Source organism: Halyomorpha halys, unplaced genomic scaffold (genome assembly GCF_000696795.3).
Source record: "Halyomorpha halys isolate HHAL.00 unplaced genomic scaffold, Hhal_1.1 Scaffold65.1, whole genome shotgun sequence".
Taxonomy (NCBI): Eukaryota; Metazoa; Arthropoda; class Insecta; order Hemiptera; family Pentatomidae; genus Halyomorpha; species Halyomorpha halys.
Genome location: NW_027109066.1, coordinates 170,329 through 184,939, shown reverse-complemented (window position 1 = coordinate 184,939; position 14,611 = coordinate 170,329). Strand labels below are relative to the sequence as shown.

At 29.8% G+C, this 14,611-nt stretch overlaps 1 protein-coding gene across 4 annotated transcripts in view; it reads right to left on the bottom strand.

Moving 5' to 3' along the window:
• Positions 1-14,611, bottom strand: part of Esp (Epidermal stripes and patches) — a 158,328-nt gene that overhangs the window by 18,409 nt on the left and 125,308 nt on the right. For all 4 annotated transcript variants that reach the window (XM_067047271.1, XM_067047274.1, XM_067047272.1 and 1 more), the window contains 5 exons: positions 14,016-14,236; positions 7,790-7,961; positions 3,377-3,541; positions 3,126-3,287; positions 872-1,012 (listed from right to left, as the gene is read on the bottom strand). In XM_067047271.1, the coding sequence (XP_066903372.1) occupies positions 872-1,012; positions 3,126-3,287; positions 3,377-3,541; positions 7,790-7,961; positions 14,016-14,236 (861 nt within the window). The remainder of the gene's footprint in view (positions 1-871; positions 1,013-3,125; positions 3,288-3,376; positions 3,542-7,789; positions 7,962-14,015; positions 14,237-14,611) is intronic.

Below are 14,611 nucleotides of genomic sequence, written 5' to 3'. Positions count from 1 at the left end.
ACTAGATAACCTATAAATAGTACTAGACTACATAACCTATAGAACCTAGACTAGATAATCTATAAATAGTACAAGGCTAGATAACCTATAAATTCAACTTTTCTTCTAGAATTTTTATTAGAAGATTTTTAATTTAATTTAATTACTTGGACATATATTGTCTTTATAAATACATATTTATGCTATATTAAATCTAAAATAAACTGCTAAAGTTAATTAACAAGATTTGAAACAATGTATTTGCACCAAATCGATAGAATTTTAAAATATGCCATCTTAAACTTGAGTTAATTATTGAATCTGAAGGTTAAGACATTTTTTAATCAATTAAAACATGGAGAGCACAAATATTCATCTCTTGGGAGTTCGAAAACAATGCTAGCTGAAACAGACATGTGGATACAACACAAACACCCTTTGATTTGTGCCCAAAAAAAGGCACAAAACGGTAAGGCAATAAATTCAGGCCTAATAATAGTACCAGCCAAGCCAAATAACCCATCCACACGCTTGTGCATAAACAAATTTAGTATTTTTTGGCAGACGTGTAGAGGCACCTTAACGCGTTAACAAAAACTTCTTTTTCGACTAATCAAATATATTTTTAAAATACTCATAAATGTATCAGGTTCTAAAAGAAACTATTCAGTAACAGTTAAAACAAAAAAGTCATTTTTTAAATTAAAAAATAAAACTGATGACATCTTTCCTCAATGTATGCTAATACATGAGGATTTGCATTTAGCTTTTTCTATATTAATATTCTAGATCAGTCAAACAAATTATAGCATTATAAATTGTATAAATACAAACATAGATAGGAAATAATCTTACTTTTGGATAAACTGTATACATACAAACACAATCTTACTTTTGGATCTCCAAATTGGTTTGACGACTCTAACTTCGACCATAAAAACAACTGCTGCAATAATCACAGCTGCTAAACTTGTTTTAGGAATGAAGAAGAAACAAGGAGTGAAGAAAAGCAAAGCAATTATAACCAACACACCTAAAATAAAAAAATTAATTAATGAATATATCAATGACAAAAAATCTGATACCTTAGTTTTAATACTCCTAAAAGAGAATATTTAAAAATGGCAGATAACAAAAAATAGTGACAAATGGAATATGAAAGAAAAAATGCTCAATTTATCATTATTAAATTATTAATTAAGGTTTAAAGACAGGAAATTGGTAAATATTTTAATGAGTTGAAGTGAAAAAATCTTCCAATTAAATTTTTGTACTATTTTAAAAATTTCACATCATCTTTACTATATACAACGCCATCGCCCCAACAGATTTCAATAATTCAAAAATTAAATACTAATAAGTAGTTACCTTATTATTAAAACAATATCTTTTAAATACAATGTCATATATGATATAACAACTATTCTCATTATTAATCCAGATTGTTGTCAACCTTGTCAAAGTACAAATAACTTCTTTAAAATAAGGTGAAATTTCTTAAACCTAATTGTTAAATTATTTCTAAGGTTAATCTGATAATGCTCATAAATGGTAAACTGCCTCTAAGCTTTTATTTACTACCTCTATTTGTTAAAAGATGAAGTTTCTATTAAAATCTAATAAATATGATAATTATAAAATGAAATTAGGTAGAAATCATTGTATTCTAAGTTGAGGTGAAGATAATCAGCAAATTTAATCTCATCTATTAACTCCTCATGATTGTATTCTAAACTTTAAAAACTGCCTGAGTGATAAATTTTAAATGTTTTTATTATGATGCATTCATTTGTCGACTGCAGATTAAATATGAGGAGATGATGATGGGGGGAGGGGGTGCGGTCAATGTATACAAAATAAAAAAAAATCTTTGTACTCTATATATCCAGTTTGTATTTTATATTTATCCAAATTAATAGAATTTAATAAAAAATTAATAATTATAACTTGAAATTTTTATTTTTTGTTATCCAACCATTGAGCCAGAACATTCACTTATGAGCTGAAATTGTCCATATTTCAAAAAAATATTTTTGACTTTTTTAAACTATTTTTGACTTCCGTTGTAAGGCAAATGTCAAAATTTGAAGAGTTGTATCTTAAAAACTAGCGACTGCATCGATTTATTCTGATTACAAATTGAATCAAATTTAAACAAGAAACAAGCTATCGTCAAGGGAAGTAATTTTTTCTAGCTTGCTTTTGTAGTGTCAGGAAGAACTTCCACCCCTCCCTCAATAATATTAAGGATTTTTACTCTTTCAAATTTTTTTTTATCAGAAAATTTATTTTTTGAAGTATATACATTTATTTACTTACATATTATTTTATTATACACACTTCCAATAACATTTTTCACATGTTCAAAAAGATTTTTTTATTAAAAAAAATTTTTTTTTACATTGTTTTGGATTATTTAACTTTTTCTAGAAAATGTGGTGATATAAAATAACTTCCTAGAGTCCTAATTCAGTAATGCAGTTTAAAAAGTTACAAAACATTCATTTATCAACTGATTGCATAAATAGATTCAGTGGCATATGCAGGTGGCGACAATGTGTCGTCACAGTTAAAAAAACAGGTATTTAAACTTTATTTGGCTAAATATTACAATTTATACATTATATAATGTTTATTTAAATTAAAAGAAAAAGAAATATAAAAAAAAAAAAATGTGTTTTTAAGTGGTTTCCCCATGGTCAAAGTGTTAAATTTATACTTTTGAAAAAATTTTTATTTGGTCCTTCATTTATACCAACAGAAATATTTATAGATTGTATTTTTAGTTAGTTATATTTTAAATAGTATTATTTTATTATAATTGTATATAGGAATTTTCTTTTTATTTTGGTTCAGTAAGATTTATCTATTTTTTCCTTTCTTCTTAATTATTTTATTTTTCCTTATCTTATACTTATCTTTTTTTGTTACTTTACTTATTAGGCCAATCCCCTTTCTATGCCTCAAGACTATAATAGATATAAATGAATAAATATTCTTGTAATCTAATTATAAATGTTGGTTATTAATAAATTTTTTTTTTCTATTTTGTGTACCTTTTTTAACCAACACTTGGATCAACTTTCTACATATTATTTATTTAAGGCTAATTTAAGTTTTATAACTATTTATGAATGAAACCAAACCAGTATAGAGGCCTCCTAAAGGTGTTCGGACGCCGCTACTATTGTTCACGGCGCTCCTCGATAGAGATCCGCTACCAGGAAAACTTTGAACAAAAGAATTACCAATATTGCACAAACCAATCGCTATCAGTTCCTGAGTAGCATCGGTCGCTTTTCCATTGGCTAAAATGAAAAATATAAGACAAATTCTTTAATAAAATTCTACATAATGTATTTTGACATCTTACACTAAAAAAGAAAAAATAACTTACCAAATGCTTTGCAAACTGCGATATTTTCTAATAAGGCTATTATAGGTAAAACAATAATTCCTGAGCCTAACTCTGAACACATTTCTAAAAATCCGATGGTTTCGTTGCCACGTTGAACACTAAAAGGAGGAAGCTGAACACTGGGTAATCCTGGTGGAATAGCACCTGAGAAAAAATACAAAATTACAACAAGCTGAACACTGGGTAATCCTGGTGGAATAGCACCTGAGAAAAAATACAAAATTACAACAAGCTGAACACTGGGTAATCCTGGTGGAATAGCACCTGAGAAAAAATACAAAATTACAACAAGCTGAACACTGGGTAATCCTGGTGGAATAGCACCTGAGAAAAAATACAAAATTAAAACAATGCCATTCATACATATTTAATAATTTTGTTTTTATTTTTCTAGTAGCCCATATATTAATGGGTATTTATAAAAGAATTTGAAGATTCATTCATCTCTGAGACTTTAGATCAGTTGTTCTAAACCATAATAATGTGTATTTACTAGAAGAAAGAAGGTCCAAGTGCTGTCAAAATAACTTAGTATATAGTCAAAATAGTAAATAACTTAAATAAACTATTTATTATGAGCCAACATTTTGCAGGGCTTTATAAGGGATAAAAAAAATTTTGTTTTAAGAATTTTTATAGAATGAGTTTAGATTCTCCTTATTTATTATTATATAAAAAATTTTATTTATTATCTTATTAAAAACTGACATCAATATGATTATTGTTATTATACCTAATTATGAATAGAACAGTTTAAATATGTTTTTAAAATTTTTTGAGGTTAATTACTTCCATCATTTGCAATAAATTATTATTTATTTATTCATGACAATTGTACAACGTTTCGGGACCACCGTCCCATATTCATGCACTATAAAAACCTATAACAATAATAAAATCTATATAACACCAATCTTCTTCTTTATATATTTTATTTTATACAATAAAAATCACCTCATGATTTCATATGGGAAATCATGTCCACCATTTGTGCATCTTCACTTCTCTCTGGCACAGCCATCATTCTACATTTCTTACTATCTCTTAGGACCTTATCTCATGTCCAGTGTGCTGTTTGGTTACCTCCCTGTTTTGTATTTATTATAAACTTAGTGATTTTTTATTTTTCACATAAACCTGTTTATTTCATCTGATTTTTATGTTTTTATTTTAAGTCTATTTATAATATCTGCGTAATGTGTGTTTAAGTGTTTAGTGTCAGTTTTATAGTTTACTGTGTTTTGTATGTTTTTTTTTATGTTTTCAAAGTTGAATTCATGGTTCAGTTTTATGCTGTGATAGGGGAGAGCAGTGCAGTTTATAATAATAAATACAAAACAGGGAGGTAACCAAACAGCACACTAGACATGAGATAAGGTCCAAAGAGATAATAAGAAATGTAGAATGATGGCTGTGCCAGAGAGAAGTGAAGATGCACAAATGGTGGACATGATTTCCCATATGAAATCATGAGGTGATTTTTATTGTATAAAATAAAATATATAAAGAAGAAGATTGGTGTTATATAGATTTTATTATTGTTATAGGTTTTTATAGTGCATGAATATGGGACAGTGGTCCCGAAACGTTGTACAATTGTCATGAATAAATAAATAATAATTTATTGCAAATGATGGAAGTAATTAACCTCAAAAATTTTTAAAAGAATTGACTCACCAGACTTCCTAGAGAGATAATCCAGATTAGCTTAAATATGATATTTGAAGAAATATTTACTTAGGACCACCTGATGATGGGCTGGTAGCCCCACAACGTTGTTAATGACTCAATAAAATAAAGAATTTAACCAGAAAGAGTATTTTCACTACATCTAATTATATTAATGAAAACTCATCCAGTAAGAACCTATAATATTACTATTTGAGTTATTTTGACAGCACCTGGACCATCTTCCATTTAGTAATTAATAAAATAGTTCTAACAATAAATATTTTACTGGGACCAATGCTCTAATGATTTTGGTTGAAAAATTATGCTTAAATATTTTTCATTGGAGAAGTTTGTCGGGGGGTGCGGTCAGCAAAGAACAACATAAATAAACAAAACCATATTTATTTATTTTATGCCATTTTTGTTTATTTATGTTGTTCTTTGCTGACCGCACCCCCCATCAAACTTCTCCAATCATTAATCTACGGTTAACTATCTAAACCTCATTAAATATTTTTCTTTTTATGGGGATAGAGATTAGATTAATAAGAGCATTTTTTGTGGTTTAACGTATGATATATAAACTTCCTGCAAAATTTCATGATGGTATCTTAAATAGTTTAAAAAAAAAAAAAGTTTAATGTTCTATGTTAATGCATATTTAAGCAGCACTTTCTGAAGCTTTGGATGGTACGAAATTGATTAAACTAAAAAGGTGTAGATAGTTGACCGTAGATTACTGATTGGAGAAGATGATCGGAGGTCGAGGTAAGCAAAGAAACAACATAAATAAACAAAAAAATGTTTATTTATGCCGACGTTTCGACCTGATTATCAGGTCTTCTTCAGGGCTATAAAAACAAAAAGAAAACAACCATCATTTAGAGAGAAAAAAGTTGATTAATAACTATGGACAAAGACAGTAGTAGATTGATTACATTATTATTTATATACATATAAATGTGAGTAATAAATAAATGATACAGTGGAAAGAATCTATAAAGAATTAGTTAAATTAATAAGAGAGCTTATGAAAAAAAAAAATTATTGTAAAAGGAAAGAACAGGGGATAAGAAGAAATAAATGAAGAAAGTAAGAAATGTGAGAGTAAGGTTATAGGAAGAGAATCCAGGCTACATTGATATAAATTGCAGGAAAAGCTGCTAGAGTGCAGGTGGCAAAAGGCATTACATAAAATGAAATCTAAAAGTCAAAAGATCGTAGAGATAAATAGTCAATGTGAGAGTAAAAAAAAAAAAAAGAAGAAAAAGGAAAAAACAATATAAAAAAGGTGTAAAACGTAAAATAATGAGAGCCCAAAAAGTAATAAAATGTATCAATATATAAAGGGCATGTAAAAACAATGTAATAAAAAAATAAGAAGAAATATGGAGAATAGGAAATGAAGAAATAAGATAAGAGAGAAAAAAAAATAACTTACAGTTGTAGACAGAGATTTCTGCTAAACTGTTAAACTAAACAATAAATTGAACAAAAACTATTAATTTAGGGCTATTTTAAAACTAATTTGAGCATTCTATCATCTCTGAGACCCTAGATATTGAGGTTTCTCTAAAACAAAATAACCATTTCTTAAACTTTCTAAAAAATTATATTTTAATAATTTTAGTTTTTTGGAGGATTGAGATACTTAATAAGAGCATTTGTTCACTGTTTTTAGCTATGATACAAAAACTTCATGATGATATCAAGAATATTATATTTTATATATATTTCACATACACTTGTACACTAATATATTTTAAAACAATAAATGCATGCTTTCTGAGGCCTTTGGATGGTGCTATGGTGACACTACCTATTAGTGAGAGGAATAACTAACACTGATCTAATAGAAAGTGCCACTCACAATACTTCAAAAATTGTTATATTACTTTGTTGTTAATTTAATTGTAAATAGTTTCATGTAAATATTATTGTAATAGTAAAAATATTATACAAATAAATAAACGCAAACAAAAGAATATCAGCCTTTGGATTCTTAACAGATTGATTACCCCAGAGTACAATCTCTTAGGTATCTCTTGGGAAATAGCAAATAGTTGTATTGCATTAGTTTATTCTTTCATTATTTTTATAATATTTGATGTGTTCTTAATTCATGATAATTCCTTCTGGTCACCTCCTCCTTCCTAAACTTTACTTTTTCTTCCTTTTGTAAGGACCTACAGCTAGTTCCTGTAGGACTTGCAATCCCCTTCACGACCATAGGCTGGTTTCTCATGGAGTGAAGTTTCCATCTTGTGAGGATTTATGGGTTGTTCCTGTAAAACTCAACTCTTCAATTCATCTCCTAACCAGCTACTTAACCTAACTGAACACGTATTGTGAAGAGCTTCTGATGTAGAGTACCTCTCATCTTCTATTGGAGTCAGAACTAATTAATTATTCACAGCCAGCTTGATAGTGCCAAATTAATTTAACAAAAGCTATAAATAGGGAAACAATTTTTTTGAAGTAATGTCAGGATAGTAATAGAATCAATTGACCCCAGTTTCCCTTAAATCTGAGGATGTGTGTGTCATGACATTGAATGATCTAACGTCTTTATACATTTACTTGTAAGATGTAATTAACTAATTACATAGGCTCACATTATTATGAATAATATAATACTTAGGAGATGTTATATTATTTTCAATAATATGATACTTAGAAGATATTAAGTTCAAAGAATAGTAAAAATCTGGAATTAGTTACCTATTAGTTTAACTGGACTTTGCCCATCCTCATACAGATAGTAACCAATCACAGCACTCACTATGACTAAAAAACAGTTTCTAGAAGTTGCTACAAGCCAAATCGCTTTGTTTATGAATCTTTGTGTCGGTGTTTCATTTCCTTCAACACCAATCCGGAATTCGGCCATATGCTAAAAAAATAAAATGAAACAGAAAAAAAGGCAGGAAAAACACTGACAATTTGAGGAAAACCTCATATTTTGCATTAAAATGTTTATCTATGATCACTTTATGTTTCTTTATTTGAATAAAGTAATGAAACAAAAATATTTATATATTGAAATAAAATAAAAACCATGCTGAGTATATATTATGGCTAAATTAATTCGAGACAAAATTAGTACATGAGATTAAAGCTCCGATTGGAGAGATACAACATTGTTTTTAGGATGCCTTCTTGATATTGATATTGGATTAATGCAAATATAATGCAGGTTTTCACCTTTGCTATGTTTTAAAATCAAATGTTAAAGAAAACAGATCCTTAATATTGATTCCTTATATATCATAATAAACCTTATTCTATATCCTCTCTTTTAAGAGGCATTCCTATAACTTGGACAAGCAGCGAAAGGTTAGGAACCAAAATAAATAAACAAAATACTAAATATGCGAGAGTAGGAGATGATGCCCAGGAAGAATGCATTCAGATTGGTGAGTACAAATTTTAAAGAGAGCAACATTTCATTTTTTGGGGCTTAGAGGTGAACTCAGGTCATGAAGATTGTCTTGCCCCGTCATAAGTTATGGTCACAATATGGCGATTTACTGTCAGCATTATCCACATTCTAAAACCATCACTTTGATGCCTGCAAAAGCCTGGCAAAGAAATCCTTCAAAATGTACCTTATAATTCAACTGAACTCTGCCTGAAAACTTTTCAACTAAGAAAAACTTTCAAAACCCGGGTGATATTTAAAATGTTTTTCGGGAGTTCATTTTTCAGGGATATGGACTACTTATGTATCCTATAGCTTGTATATTGGCAAAAGTATCTTGATTCTGATAGAAATTATTTTGACTAAATATATACTGTTGAAGCAAAGATATGTTATATTTTCTATAAATATCAAAAACCTGCATTATTTTTGCATCAATCTAATTTTAAATTCTATTTTCCAAGTATAATAACAAGTTTCAGGCAAGGAAGATTATTAGCAATTAGCTAATTAGCAATCTGTTATTTTTTAACTGTTAATATAAAAAAAGTTTTACTGTAATCAATTAATATATTTTAATGATTAATGTGAATATATTTTTAACTGTTATTTTCACAATTTGATAATTATTAACTGGTAGAAAAATAACACAATATAAAATTAGCTTATTCTTAAGTTTCCAAGTTCAAATTAATACAATAATTTAGCACTCGAAAGTATTAAACACATTATTTATTGATGGAAACAGTCTCTTCAAGGTGAGGTGTACTGAATTGGAAGATTGTAACTGCAGAAACCTGCCACAATGACAAATCTAGATGTCTGATTGAGGAATGATTCGATATGTGTTTAAGAAGTAAGGGTATCTGGACAAGGAACCTAGAACACAGAAAGCACTAGATGACTTCTGCTTCAACGCGCTATTCAATTGGTTTTGCTAAGCATGCCCACAGGAAGCATAGTATCTACAAGACTCATCAATTGTTCTCCACACTGCAAATTGATTACTGGTTGTATCACAAGTCATCCTATTGTAAGATTTCAACTTCCTTCCAATTTATCCAAAAAATGGGTTTTGACTTATAGTGTTACAATAATAATACAATAGTATTTCTATAGGCAGAGGTGGAATTCACAGAAACAATGTGCATATACTATTCCTGCGAGTGGACATATAAATTGGATATTGCCTGCTTTAATTCACGTTATTTAGGACTGTCATCATTAGCAACATTATTTTTGTTCCTCAACATTATGTTGGTCCTCTTCATTTCAGATTGAAGTAAACTAGACAGGATGTTATTTTCCACCTGTATACCAAATACTTGAAGAACTGAAACAGGTACTGGTAATATTGGGAGGAATGTATCCAGCAAGTGGGCCTATTGGTCCTTTTTGTCAGCTCTAAGAAATACCAATGGAATAATTCTTAAAATAACTATTATTCTTCTAAGTCAAACATTTTTGATTTTCTAATGAAATTTAAAAGAGACAACCAATCTATAGAGGAAGCCTCATTTTCTGCGATTCTACCAGAGGCTAGAAGCCTATATCTTAGTGACGCATACCTATCACAATCTGCTATGTAATGTAAGGCAGTCTCTGGGACCTGTCCACATAAGCAGCAGGTTTCATCATGAACTACTCCACATATCTTGAGATATCTTTTAAGTCTGCAATGACCTGTAAGAACTCCTATTAGTAGTTGTCGTTCATTTCTGTTTAGGCCTAGCAGCCACATAGTTCTAAAAGTAGAGGGTTTAGTTATTAGTATCTTGGCCTATCTCAGCCCTATACGTTCCCTCCACACATTGCCTGCTATATTCCAAGTCTAATCGAAGACTTATTTATGCTGTTGCCTTTTAGAAATACCTAGGAATGGTTCTGGTTCATCAAAAGGTGCTCAGTCCCACTACTAGAGAGCTGGTTAGTTTTCTCATTAACAGTGATTCTCTTTTGTCCAGGGACCGATACTGACGTTTGAATCCGACACTAAGGATTTTTTCTGAAGTGCGGATAATTTTCTGATATTACCAGCTGAATAAACTCTTGCTTGATTAGAATAAGGGCTGTTTCTCTCTGCAGCTTAGAACCTCATAGGTAGAGCCTAGTGATCTTTGGTACAGTGCAACTGGAATACAAAAGGTTCATGTCTTGGCCATGTTCTTGGAGTAAGGAATGACAAGGTCTAATAATCTGGGAGGATAGATCCATTTAGCTTTCAAGCATAATATCAGAACTTTCAAAAGTATCCTCTTTCAGGGTAACCACCCAATAACCTTTCTATTCTTCTATTGGGTTCACTCAGATAATCTTTTTCTGATCCTCTTACAGGCTGGTAGTTCTGCCGAGCCTACTCTCTTCATTTCAGATTTCTACCTTCTCACAAGAGGTACGTACCCTTTTGGCCAAGACTTGTACTGCCTCATGAGATACTGATCTGTATGTCCTGATCGCTTGCAAAAGTGCTAACTACTGAAACACTGCAAGCCTGTCAGATTTCATGGCAGAAGATGCATATATCAGAATATCCCATATCACTCTTTTGCAAATTCTCAAATTTGGCGAGTATCTTACATCTCAAAAAGTGTTCCTCTTTTGACCTTTGCTCCCAGATATGGGATTTCTTCACTTGCAAGTGTTTTTTCTTCCTTTATTACATAATGTTAGGACGTGCCCTGTATTTCCTCTGAATAGGCTGGCTTTGATCTTTGATGGCCACAACCATCTTTATCTTCATACACCATTCTCCAAAAAGGCTGGTGGAATGTTCTCCTTTTTACTTCAGTAGAGCTTTGCAGTTCTAGGGTATGGCATGGAACACTGTATTTTTATGCATTGATAAGAATATTAACCACAAACAATGACTCTAACTGTTGGAAAGAATCTTTTAGAACATCTCTAAGAGGTACGAATATCTAGTCCATTGCTTCCTTAAGTTTGTCCATTTTCTGATTAGAACTCACACTATCAGATAGTATAAGTCTCAGTAAGCAGTCTAATTCATTCTCACATAACATTAAATTGTCAATTCATCTTATCTATTTCTCTTCATTTGTTGCTTGAATCATTTCCCATATTGTTATATCACCTTTCATTTTTCTTTCTTTGCTACTTACTTTTTCATCAACTGTGACACAACCAAAAGGAAAGTAATTTGTTCAGGGCTGTGTCATAACTGGCTCATTCAGAGCTATAACCTGTTCATTCAGAGCTATAACCTGTTCATTCAGAGCTAAGTGATTTTTCATTCAACCAACTTTTAAGCTTAATAGCTCAAATTATTCAATGAGATACCATGTTCTGAAACAATTTTAACTAAAAAAAAAAACTTGGAAAATTATTTTATGAATGAGTTAACTTAGTCCACCTGTAGTTTTGTAAAAATTTTCTCATTGAACCAATTTATTATCGAGCAAGCTATTTTAGCGATGTACATGGCCCACCAGTCTGATGATAGTTGTATTGGAACAAGGCTACTATCTTCATCAATATTTAAAAATACCTGAATAAGTTTTAGTAAGGTAAAACTTAAGATATAATGGGATAGAATCAATCAGATTTCAGTGCATTTTTTTTTTAAATCTGAATTTCAAAAGGGAGTATTGAAAGTAAATTAGTTGATTCTCTAGAACTGAAAGATAAGATTGTCCGAGTGGCGGTCAGAAAAGAACTTAATAAAGTTAAAAACAATCTATTGAACTCCAATGTTTCGATTCATACTGCTGGGGGGGGGAGGGTACAAGTGCCCAGGATCAAAACTAGGAGGGAGAGCCATAGTCAATCAGGAGGGGGGCAATAGTCATCAGGTTGTGACATTTTAGCACCGAAAAGGAGAATGAAACCAAAATTTTAAGAACATTATATATAATTGTCACAGTGCTCTATTAGTTTTTGTAATTAGTATTTGCTCAAATTTTTTATTTATTTAATTTATAATTTAAAATAATAATTAAAGATAGAATTATTTTATTAATAATTTTATTCCTACAGGGGGGGAGCTGCCCCCTCTGGGGATGCCTATGATAAAGTATTAAGTCCAAAAAATGCCATTGTTGAGTTAAGTACATAGTCAAACTCAGAAAAAAAAAAAAAACTTCAAAATTATATTAAATTTATTCATAAAATTGTATATTACGATAAAATTCTGGTTAAAACTGATTGAATGGATAGGTTTTTATACAGAATTTTTGAACTTTATTTTTCGTCTGCTGAAAAATTAAGACTATGGACTTAAATCCTTTATACTCATCAGTACAGAAATATACAACATAAATAGAGGACAAAATTAACATTTCGAAGGAAATAAAATTATACTAAGTGAGGTGTAGATAGTTGACCGTAGATTAATGATTGGAGAAGTTTGTCGAGGGGTGCGGTCAGCAAAGAACAACATAAATAAACAAAACCATATTTATTTATTTTATGCTGACGTTTCGACCTGAGTTTCAGGTCTTCATCAGGGGTTGTGGCGTAGAAGGTAGGCTTGTTTTGTTTCAGTTACAAGCCTACCTTCTACGTCACAACCCCTGATGAAGACCTGAAACTCAGGTCGAAACGTCAGCATAAAATAAATAAATATGGTTTTGTTTATTTATGTTGTTCTTTGCTGACCGCACCCCCCGACAAACTTCTCCAATAATTAAAATTATACTAGTTCGAAAAGGCATACAATGGTGAAGAAATTATAAATATAAATTAGACATAGTGAATGAAAAGTACTTTTCCTAATAATGGTGTTTTGGGGCTGTCACCCATCATCAGGTATCTCATTAAATATATCTTTTAATATCACATTTTATGTTCTTATTAGTCTTAAATATTAACAATAAACATGTTGCAGTAAATTATATAAAAAATTAAAAATTCCAACATAATTATATATATCTTCTTGAACCTGGATATATGATGAGAAAATTAAATGTGTTCACTATATCTTATTACATCAATGAAACTCATCCAGTAGAACATATAACTTTAAAAAGTTATAAATATAAAGTAAAATTAGAAAATAAAAAACAAACAAGTAGTGAAAATAATATAAAATTTAGAGAATAAATCAGGGAGGATAATGGAGGAATTTAATTTCAAAATCTTATTTATTTTTTATACGTATCTGGTTTATTTAGCCTTGATGAAGAAATATAATGTGGGTTGAAACATTGGCCAATAATTTTTTTTTTCTATTTTGAGTTATTTTCTAACCACCATCTGGACTATCTTATCTCTCGGAGAGAATAATAATTTTTTAAAAAATGATCATTCTTACAGAAAAAAACTTTAGTGCTAAATTGGACTCAGCCATGGTTATAACTTACATGCACTGGAAAAAAAGATATGTAATTTTTCTTGAGCTTTCTACTTGATAAGCACCTCTTCGATATTCCATCTACCAATTTGTCAAATTGATTACTCTACAGCTTTTTTGTTGTAGCAATGAGCATTTAATGGATCCCTAAACAGCCCTGTAAGTTATTGTATTTTCTACAAGAAATAAAATTATAATTCACAAAGAAAGGTACTTACCCTCATTCCTATTAATATTATTATGCATACAATCCCTGCAACGGTGTCCCAGAGTTGTATATTAGATATATCTTTAATAATAGAAGACCATATTTCGATAAATGTCGAACCTACGGCTGTGATTCCTATTAAATCTTTAATCTGAGAAGATACGATTAGGATTGCCACTGCAGATGTAAATCCAGACGATACAGGGCCAGACACGAAGTCGATAATGATACCTAAAAATTAATCAAATTATTATGAGAAAGAATTATTAAATTAAAAATATACTTATCATACTATGATTTTAGTTTTGAAATAATTCAACCAATGAGATCAAGTCAAATTAATAATTTATCAATTAAAAAAATAAGAAGAATAAAAAAACTTTTTTCAAAATAGTTGTTATTTATTAATTATTATATAAAATTTGCCACAATCAATAAAAAGTACATTGTAAGTTGCAAATACTTTTTATGTATTATATTTATGCAGTTTGTAACATTAGAAAAATTTAAAAATAAAAAAATAAATGATAAAGTAATTAATGAGGAGAAGATGGTTGGGGGTGCGGTCAATGAAACACAAATAAGTATGACTAACTTATTTTAATG